This window comes from Plecotus auritus, assembly GCF_963455305.1.
Source record: "Plecotus auritus genome assembly, chromosome: X".
Lineage (NCBI taxonomy): Eukaryota > Metazoa > Chordata > Mammalia > Chiroptera > Vespertilionidae > Plecotus > Plecotus auritus.
Window position 1 is genome coordinate 83,291,058 of NC_137784.1, and position 25,609 is coordinate 83,316,666.

Consider the following 25,609-nt stretch of genomic DNA (forward strand, 5'->3'; position numbering starts at 1 on the left):
AAAGGAAGACAAACTATCCAATTAAAAAATGGAATGGGTAAAGGACCTAAATAGACACTTCTCCAAAGCGGACATAACAGATGGCCAAGAGATATATGCAAAAATGGTGGAAGTCACTGATCATCAGAGAGATGCAAATTAAAATGACAATGAGGTATCACCTCATACCTGTCAGAATGTCTACCATCAACAAATCAACAAATGACAAGTGCTGGTGAGAATGTGGAGAAAAGGGAACCTTAGTACACTGCTGGTGGGAATGCAGCCTAGTGCAGTTTCCTCAAAAAATTAAATATGGATCTGCCATTTGATCCAGTGATCCCACTTCTAGGAATAAAGAGACCCAAAACACCAATCAGAAAGAAAGTATGCACCCCTATGTTCATAGCAGCACAATTTATAATAGCTAAGATCTGTAAACAGCCCAAGTGCCCATCAGTAGATGAGTGGATAAAAAAGCTGTGATACAGTTACACCATGGAATACTATGCAGCAGTGAAAAAGAAGCATTTCTTACCCTTTGAGACAGCATGGAGGGACCTGGAGAGTATCATGCTAAGCTAAATAAGCCAGTTTGAAAAAGACAAGTACCACATGATCTCACTCATATGTGGAATCTACTGAACAAAATAAACCGAGGAACAAAATAGATCTAGAGATATCGAAGCATGGAACAAGACTGTGAAATCTCAGAGGAAAGGTGGGTGGGTGTTTGAGAAGAGATCAACCAAAGAATTTATATGCATATATGCATAACCCATCTACACAGACAATAGGGTGGTGAAGGCCTGGGGTAGGGGACGGGGTGAGCTAGAAGGGGTCTATGGGAGAAAAAAGGGGACATGTAATACTTTCAACAATAAAGATTTAATTAAAAAAAGAAATATGTCTTTTGAAATTCAAAAACAAGTAAAAATAAAGTTGACTACATAAGTAAACATACTAGTAAAAGGCAGTATAAATGTTTTTTTTTTATTGATTTCAGAGGAAGGGAGAGGGAGATAGAAAAATCAATGAGAGAGAATCATTGATCAGCTGCCTCCTGCATGCCCCCTACTGGGGATCAAGCCCAAAACCTGGGAATGTGCACTTGACTGAAACTGAACACAGGACCCTTCAGTCCATAGGCTGACACTCTATCCATTGAGCCAAACCAGCTAGGCCTAAATGTTTTTGTCTTTGTAACTATTTTTCTTGTCCTATCTGACTTATAACAGCATAAAGCAATAATTATAAAAATGTTGATGAGCTTAAAATATATAAAGATGCAATTTGTATGAGAATAATAGCACAGGGGAGGAAGAAGAGAACAGATCTAAACAACAACAAAGTTTTTGAATATTATTGGAATTAAGTTTTATTAATGCAAACTAACTTAAGCTAAGATGTTAATTATAATCCCCAGGGCAACTACTAAGAGGTTAACTTTTAAAATAGTAAAAGAAGCAGCAACATAATCAAAATGGTATACACAGAATATCTATTTAACATTAAAGAATAAACGGAGTAAGAGAAAAACAAACAAAAAAAAATACAAGACATACAAAAACACAAAATGGCAGATTTTGTAAAGCCTACTTTATAAACTAATTCCAATACAAAAAAATATATATAAATGAAGTAAACATTCTACTCAACTGAACAATATCCTACCTAGGAAACATAATCTAAAAAGGAAACATAATCTAACTATTTGCTGTCTACAATTCAGATTTTTTTTAAAAGGTTGGAAGTAAAATGATGGACCAAAGCTATTTAATGAAAAAAAAAAAAGAATTAAAGTAGAGCAGGGTATAAGAATTTTGAGTATTCTCTCATTTTTCCTTGTTAAGTCTAGCTTAAGAATTGTGAATTTTGTTGCTCTTTCCAAAAAAACAAAAACAAAAACAAAAACAAAAACAAAAAAAACCTTTGGTTTGTTGGTTTTCTCTATTTTTACAATTCTCTATTTCACTTATTTTGCCTCTAACCTTTACTAGTATTATTTCTTTCCTTCAGCTTGATATGAGTTTAGTTTGCTCTTCTTTTTGTAGTTTATTTTTTATTTTATTAAGACTTTATTTTCTTAGAGAAGTTATTGGTTCACGGCAAAATTGAAGGGAAGGTACAGAAATTTCCTACACAGTCCCCTGTCCCTACACATGCAGTCTCACCCATTATCAATATCTTCCATTAGAGTGGTATATTTGTTACAAATATACTATGCTGGCACATCATAATTCACCCAGCCCATAATTTACATTATGGTTCACTCTTGGTGTTGTACATTTTTATAGGTTTGGCCAAATTTTTATAGCTTCTTAAGATAGAAGTTTTGGTTAGTAATTTGAGATCTTTCTTTTTTACTAATATGGGCATTTTCACCTTTTAAATATCCCCTTAAAATACTGCTTTTACTGCATTTCATAAGTTATAATATGTTAAGTTTGTTTTTATTCATTTCAAAGTGTTTTCTAATGCCCCTTGTGACTTTATTGATCAACTGGTTATTCAGTAGTGCTATTTAATTGCCACATATTTTTAGATTTCTTAATTTCCTTCTATTATTTTTTTTTTTAGAGAGAGGGGAAGGGAGAGAGAGAAGGAGAGGGAGAAACACTGATTGGTTGCCTCCCATATGCATCCCAACCAGGGATCGAACCTGCAACCTAGGTATGTGCCCTGACTGGGAATCGAACTCGCAATCTTTTGGTGTACAGGATGATGCTTCAACTGAGCCACAGTGGCCAGGGCAATGTCCTTCTATTATTGATTTCTAATTTCATTCCACTGTGAATGAAGTGGTTAGAGTGGACATTCTTGTCTTATTCCTGATATTGGGGGAAATTTTCAATCTTCCACCATTAATTATGATGCTCATTATTAATATAAACATATAGCCAGATTTCTGATAAAAATGCAAAGGCAAGTAAATGGAGAAAGAATACTCTTTTCAACTAGTGCTAGAACAATTGGATATACATAGGCAAAAAAGTAATAGCCTATCTAATAAAAGAGTAATATGTAAATTAACCACCACTCCGCTACACCCACAAGCCACGCCCACAAGCCAATCAGGAACGAATATGCAAATAAACACAACCAAGATGGCTACGGCCACAGAGAGCAGGAGGGAGGCTTGGGTTTCCCCGGCAATGGAGGAAGCCAAGCTTTCTGCCTGCCCTTGCCGGCCTAGGCCTCCACTCAAGGCTACAAAGTTTCAATGATAGAAGATACATAAACCCAAACAGAAATGGCGGCAGCCATGGAGCAAGCAGCAGGCTTGGCTCCGCTCCAGGCTACAAAGTTTCAATTGTAGAAGATAAATAAACCCCAGATACCAGGGCCTCCACTTGGGTCGCCGGGGGGCATGGCAGCCTGCAAACCACCACAGGCCCCTCACCCAGGCCGCCCCACGCCCCAAGGGAACCCCCACCCTGATCCGGGACACCCTTCAGGGCAAACCAGCTGGCCCCCACCCACGCACCAGGCCTCTATCCTATCTAATAAAAGAGTAATGTGCAGATTGACCATCACTCCAACACACAAGATGGCTGCCCCCATGTGGTCAAAGGTCCTGCCCCCATGTGGACACAAGATGGCCACCACAAGATGGCCAGCAGGGGAGGGCAGTTGGGAGGGACCAGGCATGCAAGGGAGGGCAGTTGGGGGTGATCAAGCCTGCAGGGGAGGGCAGTTAGGGGTGACCAGGCTGGCAGAGGAGGGAAGTTGGGGGCGACCAGGCCTGCAGGGAAGGGCAGTTGGGAGGGGCCCAGTCCTGCAGGGGAGAGCAGTTGGGGGGGACCAGGCCTGCAGGGGAGGGCAGTTAGGGGTGACCAGGCCTGCAGAGGAGGGCAGTTAGGGGTGACCAGGCCTGCAGGGGAGGGCAGTTAGGGAAAACAGGCTGGCAGGGGAGCAGTTAGGCATCAATCAGGCTGGCAGGGGAGTGGTTAGGGGGTGATCAGGCTGGCAGGCAGAAGCGGTTAGGGGCAATCAGGAAGGCAGGCAGGCGAGCAGTTGGGAGCCATCAGTCCTGGATTGTGAGAGGGATGTCCGACTGCCCGTTTAGGCCCAATCCCACTGGGATCGGGCTTAAACGGGCAGTTGGACATCCCTCAAGGGGTCCCAGATTGGAGAGGGTGCAGGCTGGGCTGAGGGACACCTCCCCCCTCCCCCATGCACAAATTTCGTGCACCAGGCCTCTAGCACAACTATAAAACTGTTAGAAGAAAACAAAGGGAAAAATATTTTTCGTAATCTGGTATTAGAAAAAGAGTTCTTAGGCATGTGAAAAACAAACCATGATCCATGAGAGAAAAAATTTGATAAACTGGAATGTATCAAAATTTAAAATATTTGCTGAGGCAAAAAAAGTTGTACACTGAAAACTACAGAATGTTGCTGAGAGAAATTAAAAACACAAATAAATGTAAAGACATCCCATGTTCATGGATTGAACACTTAATATCGTTAAGATATCAATATTATCCAAAGTGATCTATAGGTTCAATATAATCTCTACCAAAACCCCAATGACAATTTTTGCAGAAATAGGAAAAGCTATCCTAAAATTTGTATGTATTTCAAGGGACCACAAATAGTGAAAACAATTTTTAATAAGAACAAAATTATTGATTTAAAATCTACAGTAATTAAAACAGTGTGGCACTGGCATAAAGCCAGAAATATGAACCAATGGAATAGAATGGAGAACCTCTCATATTAATGGTCAAATGATTCTCAGAGAGGGTGCTAAGTCCATTTAATGGGGAAAGACAGTCTTCAAAAAGTAGTACTAGAAAAACTAAATACCAACATTTTAAAAATGAATTTGGACCCCAATACCATACACAAAAAGTAACTCAAAATGGACTAAAGACCTAAATGTAAGAGTTAAAAATATAGAACTCTCAGAAGATAATATAGGAGAAAAGCTTTATGACATTAGATTTGGCAGTGATTTACTGGATACGACAGCAAAAACACAAGTAACAAAAGAAAAAATTGAGAAACTGGACTTCATAAAAAATAAAAACTTTTGTGCATCAGAGGATACTATCAACAGAGAGAGAAGGCAACCCAAGGAATTGGAGAAAATATAGGCAAATCATAAATCTGATAAAGGATCAATGTCCAGAATATATAAAGAACGCCTACAACCCAACAACAAATAAACAAACAACCTATTTAAAAAATAGCAAAGGACTTAGACATTTCTCCAAAGATATACAAATGTCCAAAAAGCACATGAAAAGATGACCCACATCACTAGTCATTAGGGAAATGCAAAACAAAACTCTAAGGAACCCAGCTGGTGTGGCTCAATGGTTGAGCATCGACCTATGAACCAGGAGGTCATAGTTCAATTCCTGGTCAGGGCACATGCCTGGGTTGTGGGCTTGATCCCTGGTGGGTGGTGTGCAGGAGGCGGCCAATCAATGATTGTCTCTCATCATTGATGTTTCTATCTTTCTCTCCCTCTCCTTTCCTCTCTGAAATCAATAAAACTATATTTTTAAAAAACTATAAGGAAATACCACTTCACACACATTAGGATGGCTAGTCTAAAAAAATATAAAAGAAAGTAAGTGTTGGATAGGGTATAGAGAAACTAGAATCCTTGTACATTGCTGGTGGGAAGGTAAAATGATATAGCCTCTATGGAAACCAGTGGTGATTACTCAAAAGATTAAATAAACATAGAATTATAGTATGATCCAACAATTCTACTTCTGGGTATTTACTCAACAGAATGGAGAGCAGCGACTTCAACAGATACTTATACATCCAGGTTCATAGCAGCATTATTCACAATAGTCAAAAGGTAGAAGCAAAACAAGTGTCTATTGACAGATGAATGGATTAAAAAACGTAGTGTATCCATACAATGGATTATTATTCAGCCTTAAAAAAGAAGGAAATTCTGACATATGCTACAACATGAATAACCTTGAGGACATTATGCAAAGTGAAAAAAGGACAAATACTGTATAATCCCACTTACATGAGGTACCTAGTGTAGTCAATTCATAGAGACAGAAAGAACAGTGGTTGCCAGGGGCTAAGGAGAGGGGAGAAAGGAGAGTTAGTGTTTAATGGGTACACAGTTTCAGTTTTAGAAGATGAAAAAGTTGTATAGATGGATAGTGGTGATGGTTGCACAACAATGTGAATATACTTAATGCCACAGAACTGAACACTTAAAAAATGGTTAAAACAGTCCATTTTAGTAAGGTATATTTTACCATAACAAAAATTTTGTTCTATAGAAGATAGTGTTAAAAGAATGAAAAGACATACTACATATTGGGATAAAATATTTGCAAATCAGATATACAACAAAGAATTGTGTTTAGAATATATAAAGAACTCTCACAAGTCATCAGGAAGAAAACAAACAACCCAATTAAAAAACAGCCAAAGATTTGAACAGACATGTCAGCAAACAGGATATAAGGATGGCAAATAAGCATATGAAAAGATGTTCAACATCATTAGTCACTAAGGAAATGCAAATTAAAACTACAATGAGATACCACTTCACAGCTAATAGAATAACTAAAATAAGTACCAACAATACCAAATGCTGACAAAGATGCAGAACAACTGGAACTCTCATACATTGCTGGTGGGAATGCAAAATGATTCAGCCACTCTGGAAAATGGTTTGGCAGGTTCTTATAAAGTTAAACAAACACTTACCATATGACCCAGTAATCCCACTCCTAGATATTTTACCTTGGAGAAATAAAAATTTTATGTTCACACAAAAACCTGTACAAGAATGTTCATATCAGTATTATTCATAATCACCATAACCTGAAAACAGCTCAAATACACTTCAATGGGAGAATGGATAAACAAACTTTGGAACATCCATACAATGGAACACTACTCAGCAAAATGAATGAACTATTGATACACACAACTTGAAGTAATTTCAAAGGCATTATGCTGAATGAAAGAAGCTACTCTCAAAAGATTACATATCTTGTGATTCCATTTGCATGACATTCTCTAAAAGACAAAACTACAGTGATGGAAAACAGATCAGTGATTGCCAGAGATTATGGGTGGAGTTGGGGGTGACTACCAATGGTCAATATGAAGAAGTTTTAGGGTGATGGAGCTGTTCTTTATCCTGACTGTGGTAATGATTACATGAATCTACATGATTAACATGCTTTACAATTCACAGAATAGTACACCCCCCAAAAAATCATTGTTAAGTTCATTTAAAAAATAAAAGAAAATATTAGCTATTATATCATCATCATCATCAATATTTATACTTTACTGAATAATAAAAATATTCAGAATTACTTGTGAAATAAGATGTAAAAAATATTAAGGTTGTTTTACGTCTGGTACAATAACTTAAAGGTATAGGGAAAAACCCAACAACACTAAATGTAATAAAAGCTTTACAACTTCTAGCTCCTCTCTTTAATATTCTATATCAGAATAATATGCTCCCTCTGGATAATTTCCTATAAACATTGTCATATATCGGATATGGAATTAAATAAGCACTCAACTTAGAAGTCTGGGACCCTAGGTTACATTCCTAAATCTAACACTGTAAGAAAACTCTGAACTTGCCTTTTGTGCCTAATTTTATCTTCCTCTTCATTGAGGTCATGTACTTGTCTGCACTTGTCTTTTTGTGGTATGCTGTGAAGGTTTAAAGCAAGGAGTTTCAAAGATAGGAAACAGAACAGATTCATATACTACCCACCCACCCCCAAATACCAGGCACTGCTCTGATTCACATGTATTACCTCAATCTTCTGAACAATCCTACTATAGAGCTACTATTAATATTGTCACTTTACAAACAAAGGAACTGAAGGAGAGAGTGGTAACTTGCCCAAAATCTTATAGCACCAGAATAAGTGGGGCATCAGAATTTTCCCATGAGTCTGCCTCCAGGAATCTGCCTCTAGAACAGGGGTGGGCAAACTTTTTGACTCGAGGGCCACAATGGGTTCTTAAACTGGACCGGAGGGCCGGAACAAAAGCATGGATGGAGTGTTTGTGTGAACTAATATAAATTCAAAGTAAAGGAGCGGAGGGGAGAGCAAGAGAACCCTCCGCTCTTTCGGCTCTGCTGGCCGGATAGAACAGCCGAACGGGCCAAATCCGGCCCGCGGGCTGTAGTTTGCCCACGGCTGCTCTAGAACCTATGTCCTTAATCAGTATGTATTAATGCCTTTCTACAAAAGGCTATTCATTTGTTCTTTTCCTTCCTTCACCACAGCTCTTCCATGTCTATGGTATCTAACAAATCATTCACTCATTGTCATGGCTTTACTTCTGATCTAAGCATAGATGATTCCTAATTCTATAGATCTAGTTCTGACCTCTCCCTTGAGCTTCACTGTTGCATTTCTAACTGCCTCCTCAATATCTGCATTAATGAACCTGCCATTCTCACTAATTCAACATGTTCAAAATCAAACTCATTATTTTCCTTAAAATTTCCCCATAAAAGCTTTCTTAATTTTGACAATTAAGTCACACTGTAAGAAACATCTGAATTACCTTTGATACACTTTTCTCTATTGACTGTCCTCCTTCAGCCTCAGTCAACAAGTTTTACCAATTCTTACCTTGTAATGTCTCTTACAATCATATCTACCTCTTTCTAATTCCACTGCCATCATTCTAGTCCATATCTTCATGTCTAAGGACTGTATTACCTCCTAAATCAGTGGTCAGCAAACTGCGGCTCGCGAGCCACATGCAGTTTGCCGCTCTGTTGCCTAATGAGTTTGCCGACCACTGACCTAGACTCTCGATTCCAATAATTACAGGCTGTTGTTGTTCCTTGTGATTAAGCCCTTATCCCAGTGGTCGGCAACCTCATTAGTCAACAGAGCGGCAAACCGCTGTCTTAAATCATTTCCCCTGCTTCCATCTCTTCCACTTTCTCATCATAGAGGGTGGGGCAAAAGTAGGTTTATATGGAAAATAATGCAATACTTAATAAATAATAATACAAGAATAAATTGTGTTTTACATATTAACAACTGTAAACCTACTTTTGGTCACCAGATTAATCATTTTCAAATACTGCTTTTCTCATGTTACTCCTGGTTCAAAACCTTTAACCATATCCAAACTAACTAACTGAATAACTAACTCTGTATAGGTCTATAATGTCTACCACAGAAAGGTAAAAAATTTAGCTACCTTGTCTCTCACAACATCCCCGAACACACCATAGTGCTCACAACATCTGCTGTGATGCCTTTCCCTCTCCGCCCTAAAGAATATAGTATTAAAAGAACATTTAAATCTTACCTCCGAGAGGCCTTCTTCAGTCATGCCAAATGCACAGTAGCCTTTTCCTCCTCTGAACTCCTATAGCACTTAACAACTGTATCTAGCATTGTTAGTAAAATGTCCTGTTTCTCTCAAACCAGACTGTAATTGGCTTAAAGTTGGGAACTACTTCTTAAACTTCTGTGCACCTTACACAGTACCTAGCAAAACTTATCTGTTACACTCATTCTTTCTGGTTAAGACACAGACCATTTCTCTATATATTTTGTGCTAATTTATAGTTCAGTCTAAAAACTTTTACAATCTAGCCTCACCTATCTTTCTAGTGTCATCTCCTGTAATTAATTCCCTGCCAAGACCTATACTGCCTGCCACACTGGCCTTTTCATTGTTCCCAGGTCCTTTCACAATCCTGTTCCTATTCACTTATTATCTGTAATGTCCTCTCCACCTTGTTAACCTGACAAATCTCTGTTAACCCATCAGGACTTAGTAGAAATGTCAACTCCTGACTACCCCAACTAGACTTGATGCTCTATGTTCTGTGCTCCCTCAGCATTTTATTCACACGTCTACAAATAGCAATTGAATTGCAACTAACTCTGAACATATTTGTCTCTCTCACACATTCCTCAAGAGTAGTGAAAGTTTGTCTTTCCCCTATCCACTTCACTAACTCTTTATATTTAATGCGCTAATGGTAAATCTCTCTCTTAGTGAAAGAACACATCAACGTTAGTGGTGATCACATACCTTGGTAATAAAGAGCCTTAAGGAAGGAGTGACGATCAGCACCCTGAAATAAAGATTTTTCTATTTCCATTTCTCGCCGGGTCAGCTGTTTGCTCTTTGCAAATCTCTGTGGCAGGCAAAGGATGCGCTGACGCTCCGAGATCCTTTCTTCAATATCTTGAAGGCAGTTCTGTATTGCTTCAGGGGTTGCCCTCAGTCTCGTCCTCTGAAATCAGAGAAATGAGAGGGCATATATCATAGAGGACATACCCTGAAAGGGATGGTCTGATACTTAAAGTAAGAGCAATGATGATCAGGGTCCAGAATGAGCATTTATAGATGTGGTAGCTAAACAGTCAAGGGATAGCTTTTCTTTTCCCAAGGTCCCTGTCCTAGGAATCAAAGAAGATTCAGATACAAAGCTTAGTTTTGTGAGAATTAAAAATAAAAAGGTTCTCAGCGCCAAATGAAGAGATATTGCTCTGCATTTTCCAGAAAAAAAATTGCCCCACTCACCTTTTCACCTGAAACATGGCTCTTCCAGATCAAGATTTCTGTTTCATTGAGCCCTAGTTCCCTGAGAGCAGCAGTTTCCTGGTCCTTCTCATGCAATGTTTGGAACTGGGACAAAGTCATAGTTCCAGCTGCTTCCTTCCCAAAGGGCTTGTACATAGTACCAGGAGCAAAACTCTCTTTCTTAGACACACATCTGCAAACCAAGAATGAAGAGAGTAAGAACATCTTCAAATTACAATTCACAGAAATAGGGCTTACCATTAAAAGAGGCACAATGAAACTCATCGGCAATTTCTCTCTCATGTCCTACTTCTAGGCTGAAGTGCCACTGTAACAATATGGAACTCCACCAATAGTCCCCTCATTCAGGACAAATGACTGAATCAAATATTTAATTATTGAGTATCTACCATACATCAGACACTGTGCTGGGTATTGAGGATTTAACAGTTAAAAAGATAAATATGGTTTCTGCTTTTGTGGAAGAACAGTAGGAGAGGCAAGTAAACAGGCAATGATAATATTGGATTGTAAGTGCTATGTATGTTAAGGGAAGACATAGGAAAGATACTTAACATAGATGTAGTAGAATATGGGAGGATTTGCAGAGGAAGAGACATAGAAGCAAAACCCTGCCTAATATGTAGAAGTTTGCCAAGGAAAGGGGGGTGGGAGAGGAGTGTTGTATCCAGGCTTTAAAAGGGGTCACCTGGAGGTGAAGGTCTATGATACTCTACCTGTTTGCAAAATCAATACTTACTCCTCAATGGAGACAGAGGTGTCAAGCTGATGCTGAAGGAGGCTTTTCAGCTGCCTCTCCCCTTCTGTTTCTAACTCTTCCAGGACATGATCATCACTTTTCACACAGCTGTTTACCCTAGAGTAGATATAGGGATACATACAGAGAGCAGAAGAGATAGTGAAACCTCAAAATCGATTCTTTACCTATATTATCTACCTTTAGTGATCACATTTGTTCAAAGACCCTTCTCCAACAATCCGTTGCACTTTATATTCATTCCATAAACATTTATTAAATACCAACTTACACACAACACATTGTAAAGTACTGATGGAGTCAGAGGTATTCATAGTCCCTATCCTCAAAGAGTTTGCAATTTATTTAGGGAGAGGAAATATATATGTGTGTATGTATTGTGTGCATGTGCCTGGCAAGGAGGGCAGTAAGGGAGGAGAGAGGAGAATGACAATACAAAGAAGCATATGCCAAATTAGTAGGAGTTCACAAAAGAAAGAAATAACTGGGAGTTAGGAGGGTAAATGAAGACTTCTTAAACTGGCATTTAAAGGACTGGGTATGATGAAAGGAAGAAGAGGGACAGCAAATATGAGATGTTCTAGGGGTTAACGAGAAGTTCAATTTAGCTGACATTCAACTATGGGATAACTGGGGGATAATCTTGGAGGGGTAATTAGACTCAGATCTTGAGTGACCTTAAATACACCAACTAAGGGGCCTGGATCTTAATGTATAGGTATTAGAAAGTAATTTATTAGGCAGTTAAGTGGCATGGTACAAGTGATGCTTTAGGAAAAAGAATGCGGTTATAACATGCCTTATGGATTAGTAGGGGTAAAAGATAACCTCCAAATTTCAAACTGAGAGAACAATGGTACCAATGAAGGAAAGAGGAAGCTCCAGATGAAATAGTTTGGGAAAAAGGAACATCAGTATTGTTTTAGCCATGTTGAGTCAACTACCTATTACAATGGAAACACCAGGAATATTCAAAGACATATTGAGTCTGAGGTGACAGTATAAGTGATACTGGCTAAAACGAAAGTGAGATACGAGAGAAATGTCACACAGATAAATATTAGGCTGAACATGGAAATATCAAGTCATCTGTAGTGTCAGAATCTGGAGCTGTGAAAAGGAGATCTCCAAAGGAAAAAGCATAGAAACAAATGTGAAAGAGGTCATAACATTTTATAGCCTAGGCCTAGGCACTACTGTGCAGAAATCTAGGTAATGCTAACATGAGCCAACTAACCATAAATAACTTAAAACACTTACTAGAGTATAAAGAAATAGCAGAATTATTTAAGTAGGCAACAACAGATTATAAAAGACAAAAAAAAATGAGCTAACTCCATGAGGAAAATAAATATTAAAATACCTTATAAAATAGTCTTTTATTATTGGGGCAGGCCCAGGGTTTTAAAAATTCCTTTTAAGTATCTTAATTTTTATTTATTATTTAGAATTCAGAAAGTTTTTGCTAAGTTTAAAGTGGCTTTGAAATATATAAACCATAGCTAAATACTCAAAATGTTGAGTGAAAAAAGCAAGTCACAGAAAAATGTATACAAATGTGTCCATTTATATAAAGTTGAAAAATGGATAGAACAAGCAATATTTTGTTTAGGGATAAAGTCATAAGTCATAAAGCTATTTTTTTTTAAAAAGAAAGGGAATGATAAGCACAAAATTCTGGATAATGGTCCCCCGAGGAGGGAAGAGGAGAAGTAATCTGGGAGGGGGACACTGGGGTCTTCAAAGTACTGGTAATGTTCCAGGTCTAAAGCTTGTAGTGGGTATGAGTCTACTATTATTTTTTAAACTTTATATATACATTATTTTGCATGTATCATTAGAAACATTTTTTTAAAGTCATTTTGAAGCAGGGAAAATCAGAACCAGTTTCTTAAAAGATGCAGAAACTAACAATGCAAGACAGCATAGTATCAGTATGAATTGTAAAAACACATCACTATTCCAGAGCGATTATTCTACTTGCAGAGTGAATACAAAACTAATTTTAGAATCCTTAGAAAAGGCTTGTGGACTAATTGGGAAGCTCAGGCTTTCAACAATGACCGGCCAAGTTAAAGCTGCCATTTCCTGCAGAACCAGTAGGGGGAACTGCTCGCACCAGTGCCTTTCTTTTCCTATGACATTGAATCGGTTTTGCCTTCTAAATTTGTAGAAACAAAGTATGACTTACTTTAAGATTTGAAAACGTTATATGCCCGCGTTTTCTTTAATACACAAACCCTGCAAATAAAGGCGCCTACCCAGGTCCCCTTTCTGAGGACAGGGTGGAGGTAGGGGGAGGAGCTGGCCTGGGTTTCTCCGGCACGAGGCATTAGTCGGCCAAGACTCTTTCACCTGGGGGGGTCCATCTGCAATAGGAAGAAGCCACAGCATGTGTCCGGCTCCCGTGGCCCTCGCTGGGGCTTAGATGCCTGGGCTGGAAGGGCATTTCTGTGGGAACCAGCAGCGGTGGCGGCCCTTCCTGAACTTCGCCCAGCAGGCCTGCCTAGCCAGTCTCCTCTGCTCCCTCTTTTGTCTTCCCTCTCACACGAAACCGCATCCCGAGAACGTGACATACCCCCCACACAAAGTAATAAAAGCCACTTTAAGTTAAAAGGTAAAACAGAGTTCCCTTCGCAGTCTGTTCAGACAAGCCCTTACCTCTTCATGTTTCCACAGGCCCTTTTCTCTAACTTAGATCAACAGGCCTCGGACTTCAAGTCCCAGAAATCTGCGCGGCCAACTCTGAGGGGATTGTGGTGGAGTGCGGGGCTCTGGGAATTGTAGTAGTGCAGAGCTAAAGAAACGGAAAGAGAAAGTAATTAATATATGGAGTAACTGGTATGTTGTAAATTGTTCAAGTATTTCTCTTAAATTTCTTTTAGAGGTTAAAGGCAACACCCAAAATATCCAGCTCATAAACTTAGAAGTAACCTTCGACTTCTTGACCCTCTCATTCGGTATCACCAAATCCTGGCGCCCCCAATTTCCCTCTAACGTGTCCTTACTAGCCCGCTTCTGCTTCCAAGGACTTATCCCGCCTACCTGCTGTTTCCAGTGGAGCCTCTGGTCAGTCCTGTGTAACCACAATAATCAGACACAAGTTTGACATCACTTGCGCTAATGGTTCTCCTCTATCTGTAACAGAGGCTTAAAAGACATGTACTTCTGGAGAATCAGAAATCCATATGTATTCAGGCCCGTGAACGTTTTATTAATTATGGTGAATCAAGAAAGGGATACAGCATAGTGGTTAAGAGCATGGGCTCTTAGTTCCCAGAAATGGAAATACTGATGTTCTTAAGTATATGAAAAAAAAAAGATGTTTAATCTAACCTACAAGATGGAAATTTCAAAGTACACTGACTGTGAAACAACTGACCTATAATCCTCAAAACCATCAAGTTAATAAAAAACATGAAAAGTCTGAGAAACTGTCACAGCCAAACGAACCAAGAGACATGGTGATGATTAAATGCAATGTGGTATCTTGAATCAGAAGAAGGGCCCTAGGTAAAAACAAAGGAAATATGAATAAACTTGCACTTTACTTAATAATAAGGTTCACGAATTGTGACAAATATACCAGTTATGTTAAGATGTTAACATTACGGGAAACTGAGTGGAGGTATATGGAACTCTGTAATGTGCAACTTTTCTGTTCAAAAATAAAGTTTATTTTTAAAACGCACACTATAGTATCATTTTTTACCTACCAGATTGGTAAACATCCATAAGTTTGAGAACGCACTTGTTTTGTTGAGATCATGGGGAAACAGGCACTCTTAATACATTGCTAGTAGAAATGTAAATTGGTACAACCTTTGTGGAAGGCAATTGAAATCATAAATGCTCATTCCCTTTAGCATAGCAATTGATTGTGTATGAATGGTATCCTCAATGTTATGTAGTCTCTTATATATATTTGAGAAACTTAAATATACATGAATTTGATACATCCATTCAATGGAAAACTGTTACCAGTCTCAAAGATGACCAAGTTCTATATGGAGAACTGGATGGTGAGGGACAAGAGTGGGAAAAACTCTTCAATCTATATATATTTTTGTACCCTTTGAATTTTGAACTACATGATTATATTACCTAACCAACCATTTTTTAAAAATTGAATGGAATAATTTTTATATCACAAAAAGCCGAAGAAAAATGGGTTTGGGGTGGGGTCACACTGTATTTCTCAGTTCCCACAGTTATTGACAGTATAGCATAGTAGTCAATCTGGATTTTAACGTTTGCTTTGTCAAGTTACAAGACTATGTGAGTTTTAGTAAGTTTCTTTACTGCTATAGGCCGGTTTCCTCATCTGGAAAATGGGGATACTACCTCAGAATAGAGTGACTATAAAGTAATATACAAAAGTATGGTTTTAAAATCACTTGACAGGATGGCCATCGATGAATAAATATTCCAATACGTTATCCAATAGGTTCAGATGTATTCAAACTAGCTGTATTGCCATGGTCAACTTAGAAGATAAAACCAAAGAGCAGCTTCTGAAAGACATTGTACTTCCTTTATTTTTTTATTTTTTATTTATTTTTATTTTTTTTTATTAAGGTATTATATGTGTACATATCTTACCATTGCCCCCCACCCCACTCCCATACATGCCTCACCCCCCAATGTTTTGCATCCGTTGGTTACTCTTATATACATGCATATAAGTCCTTCAGTTGATCTCTTATTTCCCCCACCTCTCCCTAACCTTACTGCTGTAATTTGACAGTCTGTTTGATGCCTTACTGCCTCTGTATCTATCTTTTTGTTCATCAGTTTATAATGTTTTTCATTATTCCCAAATAAGTGAGATCATGTGGTAATTTTCTTTCATTGACTGGCTTATTTCACTTAGCATTATGTTCTCTAATTCCATCCAGGTGCCTACAAATGGTAGTAATTCCTTCTTTTTTATGGCAGCATAGTATTCCATTGTGTAGATGTACCATAGTTTTCTGATCCAGTCATCTGCTGATGGGCACTTAGGCTGTTTCCAAATCTTAGCTATGGTAAATTGTGCTGCTATGAACATAGGGGTGCATATATCCTTTCTGATTGGTGTTTCTAGTTTCTTAGGATATATTCCCAGGAGTGGGATTACTGGGTCAAATGGGAGTTCCATTTTCAGTTTTTTGAGGAAACTCCATACTGTTCTCCACAGTGGCTGCACCAGTCTGCATTGCCACCAGCAGTGCACGAGGGTTCCTTTTTCTCCGCATCCTCGCCAACACTTGTCGTTTGTTGATTTGTTGATGATAGCCATTCTGACAGGTGTGAGATGGTATCGCATTGTCATTTTGATTTGCATCTCTCGGATAATTAGTGACTTTGAGCATGTTTTCATGTGTCTCTTGGCCCTCCTTCTGTCTTCTTTCGAAAAGATTCTATTTAGGTCTGTTGCCCATTTTTTTTATTGGATCATTTATCTTCCTTTTATTAAGTTGTATAAGCTGCCTGTAGATGTTGGAGATTAAACCTTTATCAGTGATAACATTTGCAAATATGTTCTCCCATACAGTGGGGTTTCTTGATGTTTTGTTGATGGTTTCTTTTGCTGTGAAAAAGCTTTTTATTTTGATGTAGTCCCATTTGTTTATTTTCTCTTTGGCTTCCATTGCCCTAGGGGCAGTATCAGTGAAAAAGTTCGTTTGGCATATGTCTGAGATTTTGCTGCCTGTGGATTCCTCCAGTATTTTTATGGTTTCCCGTCTTATATTTAAGTCCTGTACCCATTTTGAGTTTATTTTTGTGTATGGTGTAAGTTGGTGATCTAGTTTCATTTTTTTGCATGTATCTGTCCAATTTTCCCAACACCATTTATTAAAGAGACTGTCTTGACTCCATTGTATGCTCATGCCTCCTTTGTCAAATATTAAATGCGCATATTGGTTTGGGTCGATATCTGGATTCTCTATTCTGTTCCATTGATCTATATGTCTGTTCTTGTGCCAGTACCAGGCTGTTTTGAGGACAGTGGCTTTGTAATACAGCTTGAAATCTGGTATTGAGATCCCTCCTACTTTATTCTTCTTTCTCAGGATTGCTGTGGCTATTCGGGGTCTTTTTTGATTCCAGATGAATTTTTGGAGAGTTCTTTCTAAGTCTGTGAAATACGCCGTTGGTATTTTAATGGGGAGTGCATTGAATCTATAGATTGCTTTGGGTAGTATGGACATATTAATGATGTTGATTCTACCAATCCATGAACATGGTATGTTCTTCCATCTGTTTACATCTTCCTCTATCTCTTTTTTCATTGTCCTGTAGTTTTCCACATATAGGTCTTTTACCTCCTTGGTTAGGTTTATTCCTAAGTATCTTAATTTTTTTCGTGCGATGGAAAAATGGGATTGCTTTTTTAGTCTCTCTTTCTGTAAGTTCACTGTTGGTGTATAGAAATGCCATAGATTTCTTGGTGTTAATTTTGTATCCTGCTACATTGCCGAATTCATTTATTAAGTCTGTTAGTTTTTTGATGGAGTCTTTCAGGTTTTTTATGTACAATATCATGTCATCTGCAAATAAGGACAGCTTTACTTCTTCTTTTCCAATTTGGATGCATTTATTTCTTCTTCTTGTCTAATTGCAGTGGCTAATACTTCCAGTACTATGTCAAACAGGAGTGGTGAGAGTGGGCATCCCTGTCTTGTTCCTGTTCTTAGGGGAAATGGTTTTAGTTTTTGCCCATTGAGTATGATGTTAGCTGTGGGTTTATCATATATAGCTTTTATTATGTTGAGGTATGATCCTTCTATTCCCACCTTGTTGAGAGTTTTTATCAAGAAAGGGTGTTGGATTTTGTCAAATGCTTTTTCTGCATCAATTGATATGACTATGTGATTTTTATCTCTCAATTTGTTTATGTGATGTATCACATTTATTGATTTGCGGATATTGAACCATCTTTGCATTCCTGGGATAAACTCTACTTGGTCATGGTGTATGATCTTTCTGATGTACTGCTGGATCCTATTTGCTAGAATTTTATTGAGGATTTTGGCATCTACATTCATGAGGGATATTGGCCTGTAATTCTCCTTCATTGTGTTGTCTTTATCTGGTTTTGGTATTAGGGTGATGCTGGCTTCATAGAAGGAGCTTGGAAGTGTTCCTTCCTCTTGAATTTTTTGGAATAGTCTGAGGAGGATAGGTTTTAGTTCTTCCATGAATGTTTGGTAGAACTCTCCTGTGAAGCCGTCTGGCCCCGGGCTTTTGTTTGCCGGAAGCTCTTTGATGACTGCTTCAATTTCTTCCATAGTTACTGGCATGTTGAGCTGTTTAGATTCTTCCTGATTGAGTTTTGGAAGGTTATATTTTTCTAGGAATATGTCCATTTCCTCCAGGTTGTCCAGTTTGTTGGAATAGTGTTGTTCGTAGTATTTTTTAACAATCCTTTGTATTTCGGCAGGATCTGTTGTTATTTCACCTCTTTCATTTCTGATCTTGTTTATTTGGGTCCTCTCTCTTTGCTTCTTGGTGAGCCTGTTTAGAGGTTCATCAATCTTGTTTATCCTTTCAAAGAACCAGCTCTTGGTTTTGTTGATCTTTTGTATTGTTTCTTTGGTCTCTATGTCATTTATCTGTGCTCTGATCTTTATTATTTCCTTCCTTCTGCTTACACTGGGATTTTCTTGTTGCTCTTTTTCTAACTCTTTGAGTTGTTGGGTTAGGTAATTTATTACCCCTGTTTCTTGTTTTTTGCAGTAGGCTTGTAGAGCTATGAACTTCCCTCTCAAGACTGCTTTCGCTGTGTCCCATAGATTTTGGATTGTAGTGTTTTCATTGTCATTTGTTGTCATGATGTTTTTTATTTCTTCTTTGATCACTCTGGTAACCCAGTCATGGTTTAATAGCATGCTGTTTAGCCTCCATGTGTTTGATTTCTTTGGGTTGTTTTTATTGTAGTTGATTTCCAGTTTTATGCCACTGTGGTCTGAGAAGATGCTTGATATAATTTCTATCCTCTTGAATTTGAAGAGACTTTGCCTATGTCCCAACATATGGTCTATCTTTGAAAATGACCCATGTGCACTTGAGAAGAATGTATATTCTGTGTCTTTGGGTGAAATGTTCTGAAGATGTCAATTAATTCCATCTGGTCTAGTGAGTCATTTAGGATTGATGTTTCTTTGCTGATGTTTTGTTTAGAGGATTTGTCCAATGGTGATAGTGGGGTATTAAAGTCTCCTACTATGATTGTATTGCTGTCAATCTCTCCCTTGATATCCTCCAGGAGTTTTTTTATGTATTTGGGTGCTCCTGTATTGGGTGCATATATGTTTACCAGAGTTATTTCTTCTTGTTGGATTGCTCCCTTTAGTATTATGAAATGGCCTTCCTTATCTCTTGTTATGTCCTTCAGTTTGAGATCTAATTTGTCAGAAATAAGTATTGCTACCCCAGCTTTTTTTTCAGTTCCATTTGCCTGGAAAACCTTTTTCCATCCCTTCACCCTCAGTCTGTGTGCGTCTTTTTTTCTGAGGTGGGTTTCTTGTAGACAGCAGATATATGGGTCGTGTTTTCTTATCCAATCCGTTACCCTATGTCTTTTAATTGGGGCATTTAATCCATTTACATTTAAAGTTATTATTGATAGGTACTTATTTGTCGCCATTCATATTCTTTACCCCTGTGTTACTTCTTCGCTTCCTGTTTCTTTCTTTCTTTTTTTTTTTTTTTTTTTTTTACAGCAGACCCTTTAGCATTTCTTGCATTGCTGGTTTGGTGGTAATAAATTCCCTTAGTCCTTTTTTGTCTGTGAAGCTCCTGATTTCACCTTCAATTTTGATTGATAGCCTTGCTGGGTACAGTATTCTTGGATTCAGACCCTTCCTTTGCATGACTTTGTATATTTCATTCCATTCCCTTCTGGCCTGATGAGTTTCTGTTGAGAAATCAGTTGCTAGTCTGATGGGGGTTCCTTTGTATGTAACTTTCTGTCTCTCTCTTGCTGCTTTTAAGATTCTTACTTTGTCGTTGGTGTTTGCCAATTTAATTATAATGTGCCTTGGCGTCGGTCTTTTGGGGTTCATTTTGCTTGGCACTCTGTGAGCTTCTTGGATTTGTGTGGGTTTTTTCTTCCCTATATCAGGGAAATTTTCGGTCATTATTTCTTCAAACAGGTTTTCTATTCCTTCCTCAGCTTCCTTTCCTTCTGGAACCCCTATTATGCAGATGTTGTTTTGTTTCGTGTTGTCCCAAAGTTCCCTTAGACTCTCCTCCTGCCTTTTAATTTTTTTTTCTAGAAGTTGCTCTACTTGGGTATTTTTTTCCATCTTGTCTTCTAGCTCACTGATGCGGTCCTCTGCTTCTTCTAGTCTACTCTTGATGCTTTCTATTGAGTTCTTTACAGCAGCGATGTCATTTTTCATTTCTTCTTGGTTCTTCTTCATTTCCTCTTGGTTCTTGCTCATATTGTCGAATTTGTCTTCCATTCTTTTCAGCCACCTTATGACCATTTCTCTGAATTCTTTTTCTGGAAGGTTGCTTGCCTCCATTTCGTTTACTTCCTTTTCTGGTGATGCCTGCTTTTCTTTCATATGCAGGCTGCTTCTTTGTCTCCCCATGGTCTCTCTTCTCTGGGTGTCTGGTTATGTAGTTCTCTCTCTCCTGGGTTGATTTAAAGGCACAAACTACAGCACTACCAGGTACAACTCACAAGGCATTGAACAGGAATGTATTCACGATATTAATAACCTCCAATATAGGTGACCACCAGAGAAAGGCAAATTAGGTGATAGGAGAGAAAGAAGAAGAGGAAAAAAGAAAGAAAGAAAGAAAGAAAGAAAAAAGGAGTGTGAAAATGAAATTGGGAAAAGGGAAAGTAAAGAGAAAAAAAAAAAGTAAGAGAGACAAGAAATTGACTAAGAGAGAAAGGGGAACAGACTATATATATTGGGGATAAAACTCCAATAGAACAATCACTAATCCCAGCAAATGCCAGCAACAAGTGCCTGGGGATTAGTACAAACTACAACACCAACTAATATGGAGTGAGGCAAGGGAAAGCTGAAGCACAAAACAAACAAAAAAATAAACAAAAGAAGAATAAGCAGAACAATCTCACAAAAAAGCATAAAAATTCGATATAATCTACATTTAAGCAAACAACAACAAAAGGACAGAGAGAAGGACAAGTTTATGGATAGCTCAGACAGTGAAGGGAGAGGTGTATGTGGACTTGGAGCAGGGGATTGGAGATTAGATATGTAAGTAGGGTGAAATTTTAACAGAAAGAATAGGGAAAATCTAAAGCAGTAAAAGGGTAAGATAAACAGGACACTGAAAAGGGGGAGGTTAGGAAGAGAGTGATGGCCTAAAGGTAGAGTTGAGATAGAGTAAAACGATGCTAAAGGAAAGATAAAAATAGAATGTAGAACCCTAATGCCAAAATAAAATGAAGAGAAAATAAAATGACACTTTAAAAAAAAAAGATAAAATAGCAGTAGTAATAATACGGATTGAAAATAAAAATGTAATAATTAAAAAGGTAAAATCAAGTGATGAAAAAAGAAAAAAAGTTTCTTGATTAAAAGATGCAAAAAATGAAAATAAAAAAAATTAAAAAAATTAAAAAATAAAAGGTAAAAATAAGATGTGAAGTAGTGAAGGTCATTCACTTCCTCTGTTTTTCTGTTTGGCACACCTGTTTCTCAGTCCAGACAGTATTGCAGTTCCCTGCGATCCACTGCTCTTCAGTGTTGTAAGCCAGTCCTGATTTTAAGCAGGCGGTGTGTCTTAATTTCTCGTATTCCTTTATTTTTGATTACACAAGAGTCAATTTGTGATTCAGCCCTGGGTGGCAGTGTTTCTGGATTGACTTCCAGGTCTATCTATGGCCTCTCTAGGCAGTGTTAGAGCCTTCTTTCCCTGTGGCACTCAATACCGGTTTGTGGGAGTGGGCTGCCTCAGAGCTGGCTCTCCGATGGTCACTCCCTGCTCCGATCCCCAGGTTCCAGAAAAACAACTTTCCCCTGCAGTCTCCCAGGGTGTCCCCAACTGGGTGATCCTATGTATTGGGCTTAGTAATCAGAAGCAAGAATTTCAAGAGGAAAAAGCCCAGTTGTGCAAACTCCGGGACTGCGCGTAAGCCCAGGCACCCAGGGAACGCAGGGGCTGCGCGTAAGTCTGGACTGCCTGAAATTCTTAGGGTGTCCCTGCACATCAGATCAAAATGGGTTGCTTTTTAGAGTGCCCTTCTCTTAGCAGCTCTCAGGACCCCTTTCCACAATCACAGATCACGCCAGCCCCTACAGCCACGGATTTTTCTAGGCACAGACTTCCCTGGTCCTCCAGTTCCCGCAAAAAGCGCGTTCCTCTCTCCCGCCGGGACCAGAGACCTCACCTTATCCCAGGCGAAATCTGACCTTTCCGTGGTGGAGTGTAGAGCTCCTCTGAACCCGTGTGTTTGTGCCAATTGGGGAGCATTGTTCTGGGGCTCGCAGTCGTTCCTTGGGTGCCGCAGTTGTGGATTCTCAGGCTTCCGATAAGCTCCACTTTCCGGATCAAGATGGCGCAGACTCCGCGTCCAAGCCCTCAGCTCCGGGAGGGGACCCAGCCGCAGTTGGTACTTCCAGGTCAGGGGAACCCCGTTTAGCAGTCCCCCACCTCCTTCTGGAATTCAGCTGTCTCCCAACCAGCCAACAAACACTCCTTGTGCGACCCTCAGCTGTTCTTTCTTTCTGCTCCGGGACAAGGCTCAGAACACGTCTGTCTATTCCGCCGCCATTATTCCCTCCCAAGACATTGTACTTTCTATCCTGAGAATTACTAATAGATCAAAAATCTCATGGGAAGTATTAGTGTGGGTTACATCATAGCCTACACCAAGTAAATCCCATATGGTGGTGGGGCTGAATTCTGCCGCTCAACCAAAATGTCTAATTGAGAAATTAATCAATAAGGAAATGGAAAAATACACCAAGATTGCTAGTGTGTTTATTCCTTGGGAAGGTGGCAAAGGGTGAAACAAAACTACACTAACCACCACATCAGACTTGTATATAACTTCTAATACACACTACATTACAAATGCACTAAGTGGGATGGGTGGAGAATGAATGGTGAAAAAGATATATTCAGATAGGCTGAAATTGCAACTGGTTAGCAAGGTCATAAGAAAGTACCCTATGTGCCTGCATATGTAGCCAGCCCAAGTGGTAGGTACCAAGGGACAAACATTCAGAAAATTACACCAGGTGGAACACCAGGTTATTTCTAGCTCTGCCAAACTTACTAACTGTGGAATAATAGCTGTTCTGTTTCCCATGGCACCCCTTTCCCTATTTTGAAAGAATAGCAGACAGTATATAAAAAGCTTTGATATTTCTAGATGTTATTCATAGGCATAGAGATATTAGTATGAGGTCATTTCACCCCAAGAAGAATTTATGACTAACTGAAAAATATGCCTCATTTGCCTTTCTGACAATTTAATAAGCTTAGTTTAATTAAGCCAGAAGCTCCTCCTTAAAATAGACATATTTTCAGGATTTGTTCTTTTTGAGCGCTTTGTTCATAGCACACTTCTGATGAATACATTATGAAGCAATTTCCAGATATGGAAGAAGATGCTAAAACCAAAAATCTTTTCTTTTTTTTTTTTTAAATAAATCTTTATTCAGATTATTACAATTATTTCTCCTTTTTCCCCCCATAGCTCCCCTCCACCCATTTCCCACCCCACCTTCTGCCCTTACCTCCCCCCCACTGTCCTCATCCATAGGTGTATGATTTTTGTCCATTCTCTTCATGAACCCCCCATACCCTTTTCCCCCTGAGAATTATCAGTCCACTCCCTTTATATGCCCCTGATTCTATTATATTCACCAGATTATTGTGTTCCTCAGGTTTTTAATTCACTTGATTTTTAGGTTCGCTTGTTGATAGATATGTATTTGTTGTTCATAATTTTTTTCTTTACTTTTTTCTTCTTCCTCTTCTTTAAGAATACCTTTCAGCATTTCATATAATACTGGTTTGGTGGTGATGAACTCCTTCAGCTTTTTCTTATCTGTGAAGCTCTTTATCTGCCCTTCAATTCTGAATGATAGCTTTGCTGGGTAGAGTAATCTTGGTTGTAGGTTCTTGCTATTCATCACATTGAAAATTTCTTGCCACTCCCGTCTGGCCTGCATAGTTTCTGTTGAGAAGTCAGCTGACAGTCGTATGGGTGCTCCCTTGTAGGTAATTAACTGTTTTTCTCTTGCTGCTTTTAATATTCTCTCTTTGTCTTTTGCTCTTGGCATTTTAATTATGATGTGTCTTGGTGTGGTCCTCTTTGGATTCCTTTTGTTTGGGGTTCTGTGGGCTTCCTGGACTTGTAAGTCTATTTCTTTCACCAGGTGGGGGAAGTTTTCGGTGATTATTTCTTCAAATAGGTTTTCAGTATCTTGCTCTCTCTCTTCTTCTGGCACCCCCATAATTCTGATGTTGGTACGCTTGAAGTTGTCCCAGAGTCTTCTTACATTATCTTCAACTTTTTGGATTTTTTTTTTTTTGCTTTTTGCTTTTTCGGTTGAGTGTTTTTTGCTTCTTTGTATTTCACTTCTTTGACTTGATTCTTGGGTTCCTCTATTCTGTTTCTGGGTCTCTGTATAATATTTTTTATTTCAGTCAGTGTATGTTTAATTTCTAGTTGGTCCTTTTTCATATCTTCGAGGGTCTCGTTATATTTATCGGCCTTTTCTAGGATATTCTTAAAAAGTCTTATAACCGTGGTTTTGAATTCTGTATCCAGTCGTTTGTTTTCCTCCATTTCTTTCGTTTGTGATCTGATTCTTTGACCCCGCATTTTCACTGATTCTCTGAGTTGGTAAGGTAGATATTTGTGCTAGGTTTCCAATATGGCCCAGTGGGTCGGCCTCCCCAGTTAACCTGAGGTGGACACTCTTGGTGCACCCCTTTGTGGACTGTGTGTACAGCCTTGTTGTAATTAAGTCTTGATTGTTGTTGGTATCACTGGGAAGAATTGACCTCCAGGCCAGTTGGCTGTAGGGATCAGCTGTGTCTATGCTGGGAGAAGTTCGGTGCTGGAGACAGCCTTATAGGATTAGACTTGCCAAATTGCAATAGGCTCTGTGCTCAGCTTGGATGGGGTGGAGTCTCAGTCTTGGCTTCCTGTCAGCCTTGCCCTTGCGCGCATGTGCGCTTTCAGTCCTCCGCCTTCCCCGGCTCCCGAGTCTCCGCCCAAGAGTCCAGACTCCCCCCACAAGAGCGTGGGTCCCCAGGGGCTCGCCTGGAACTGGGGTTCACTGCAGTCAGAACTGGGGCTCAGTGCATTCAGGAGCCTCTGACTCC

At 38.9% G+C, this 25,609-nt stretch overlaps 1 protein-coding gene across 10 annotated transcripts in view; it reads right to left on the reverse strand.

Annotated features, from left to right (window-relative positions):
* Positions 1–14,004, reverse strand: part of RBM41 (RNA binding motif protein 41) — a 97,377-nt gene extending 83,373 nt beyond the window's left edge. For 5 of the 10 annotated variants that reach the window (XM_080653555.1, XM_080653548.1, XM_080653556.1 and 2 more), the window contains exons 1-4: positions 13,955–14,004; positions 11,276–11,392; positions 10,516–10,708; positions 10,021–10,225 (exon numbers count right to left, since the gene is read on the reverse strand). In XM_080653555.1, the coding sequence (XP_080509681.1) occupies positions 10,021–10,225; positions 10,516–10,708; positions 11,276–11,392; positions 13,955–13,962 (523 nt within the window). In that variant the 5' untranslated portion in view covers positions 13,963–14,004. Of the gene's footprint in view, positions 1–5,983; positions 6,041–7,581; positions 7,654–10,020; positions 10,226–10,515; positions 10,709–11,275; positions 11,393–13,954 lie in introns of all 10 variants that reach the window. The other 5 variants (XM_080653552.1, XM_080653550.1, XM_080653551.1 and 2 more) reach the window with 2 other exon arrangements.
* Positions 14,005–25,609: the final 11,605 nt, after the last annotated feature.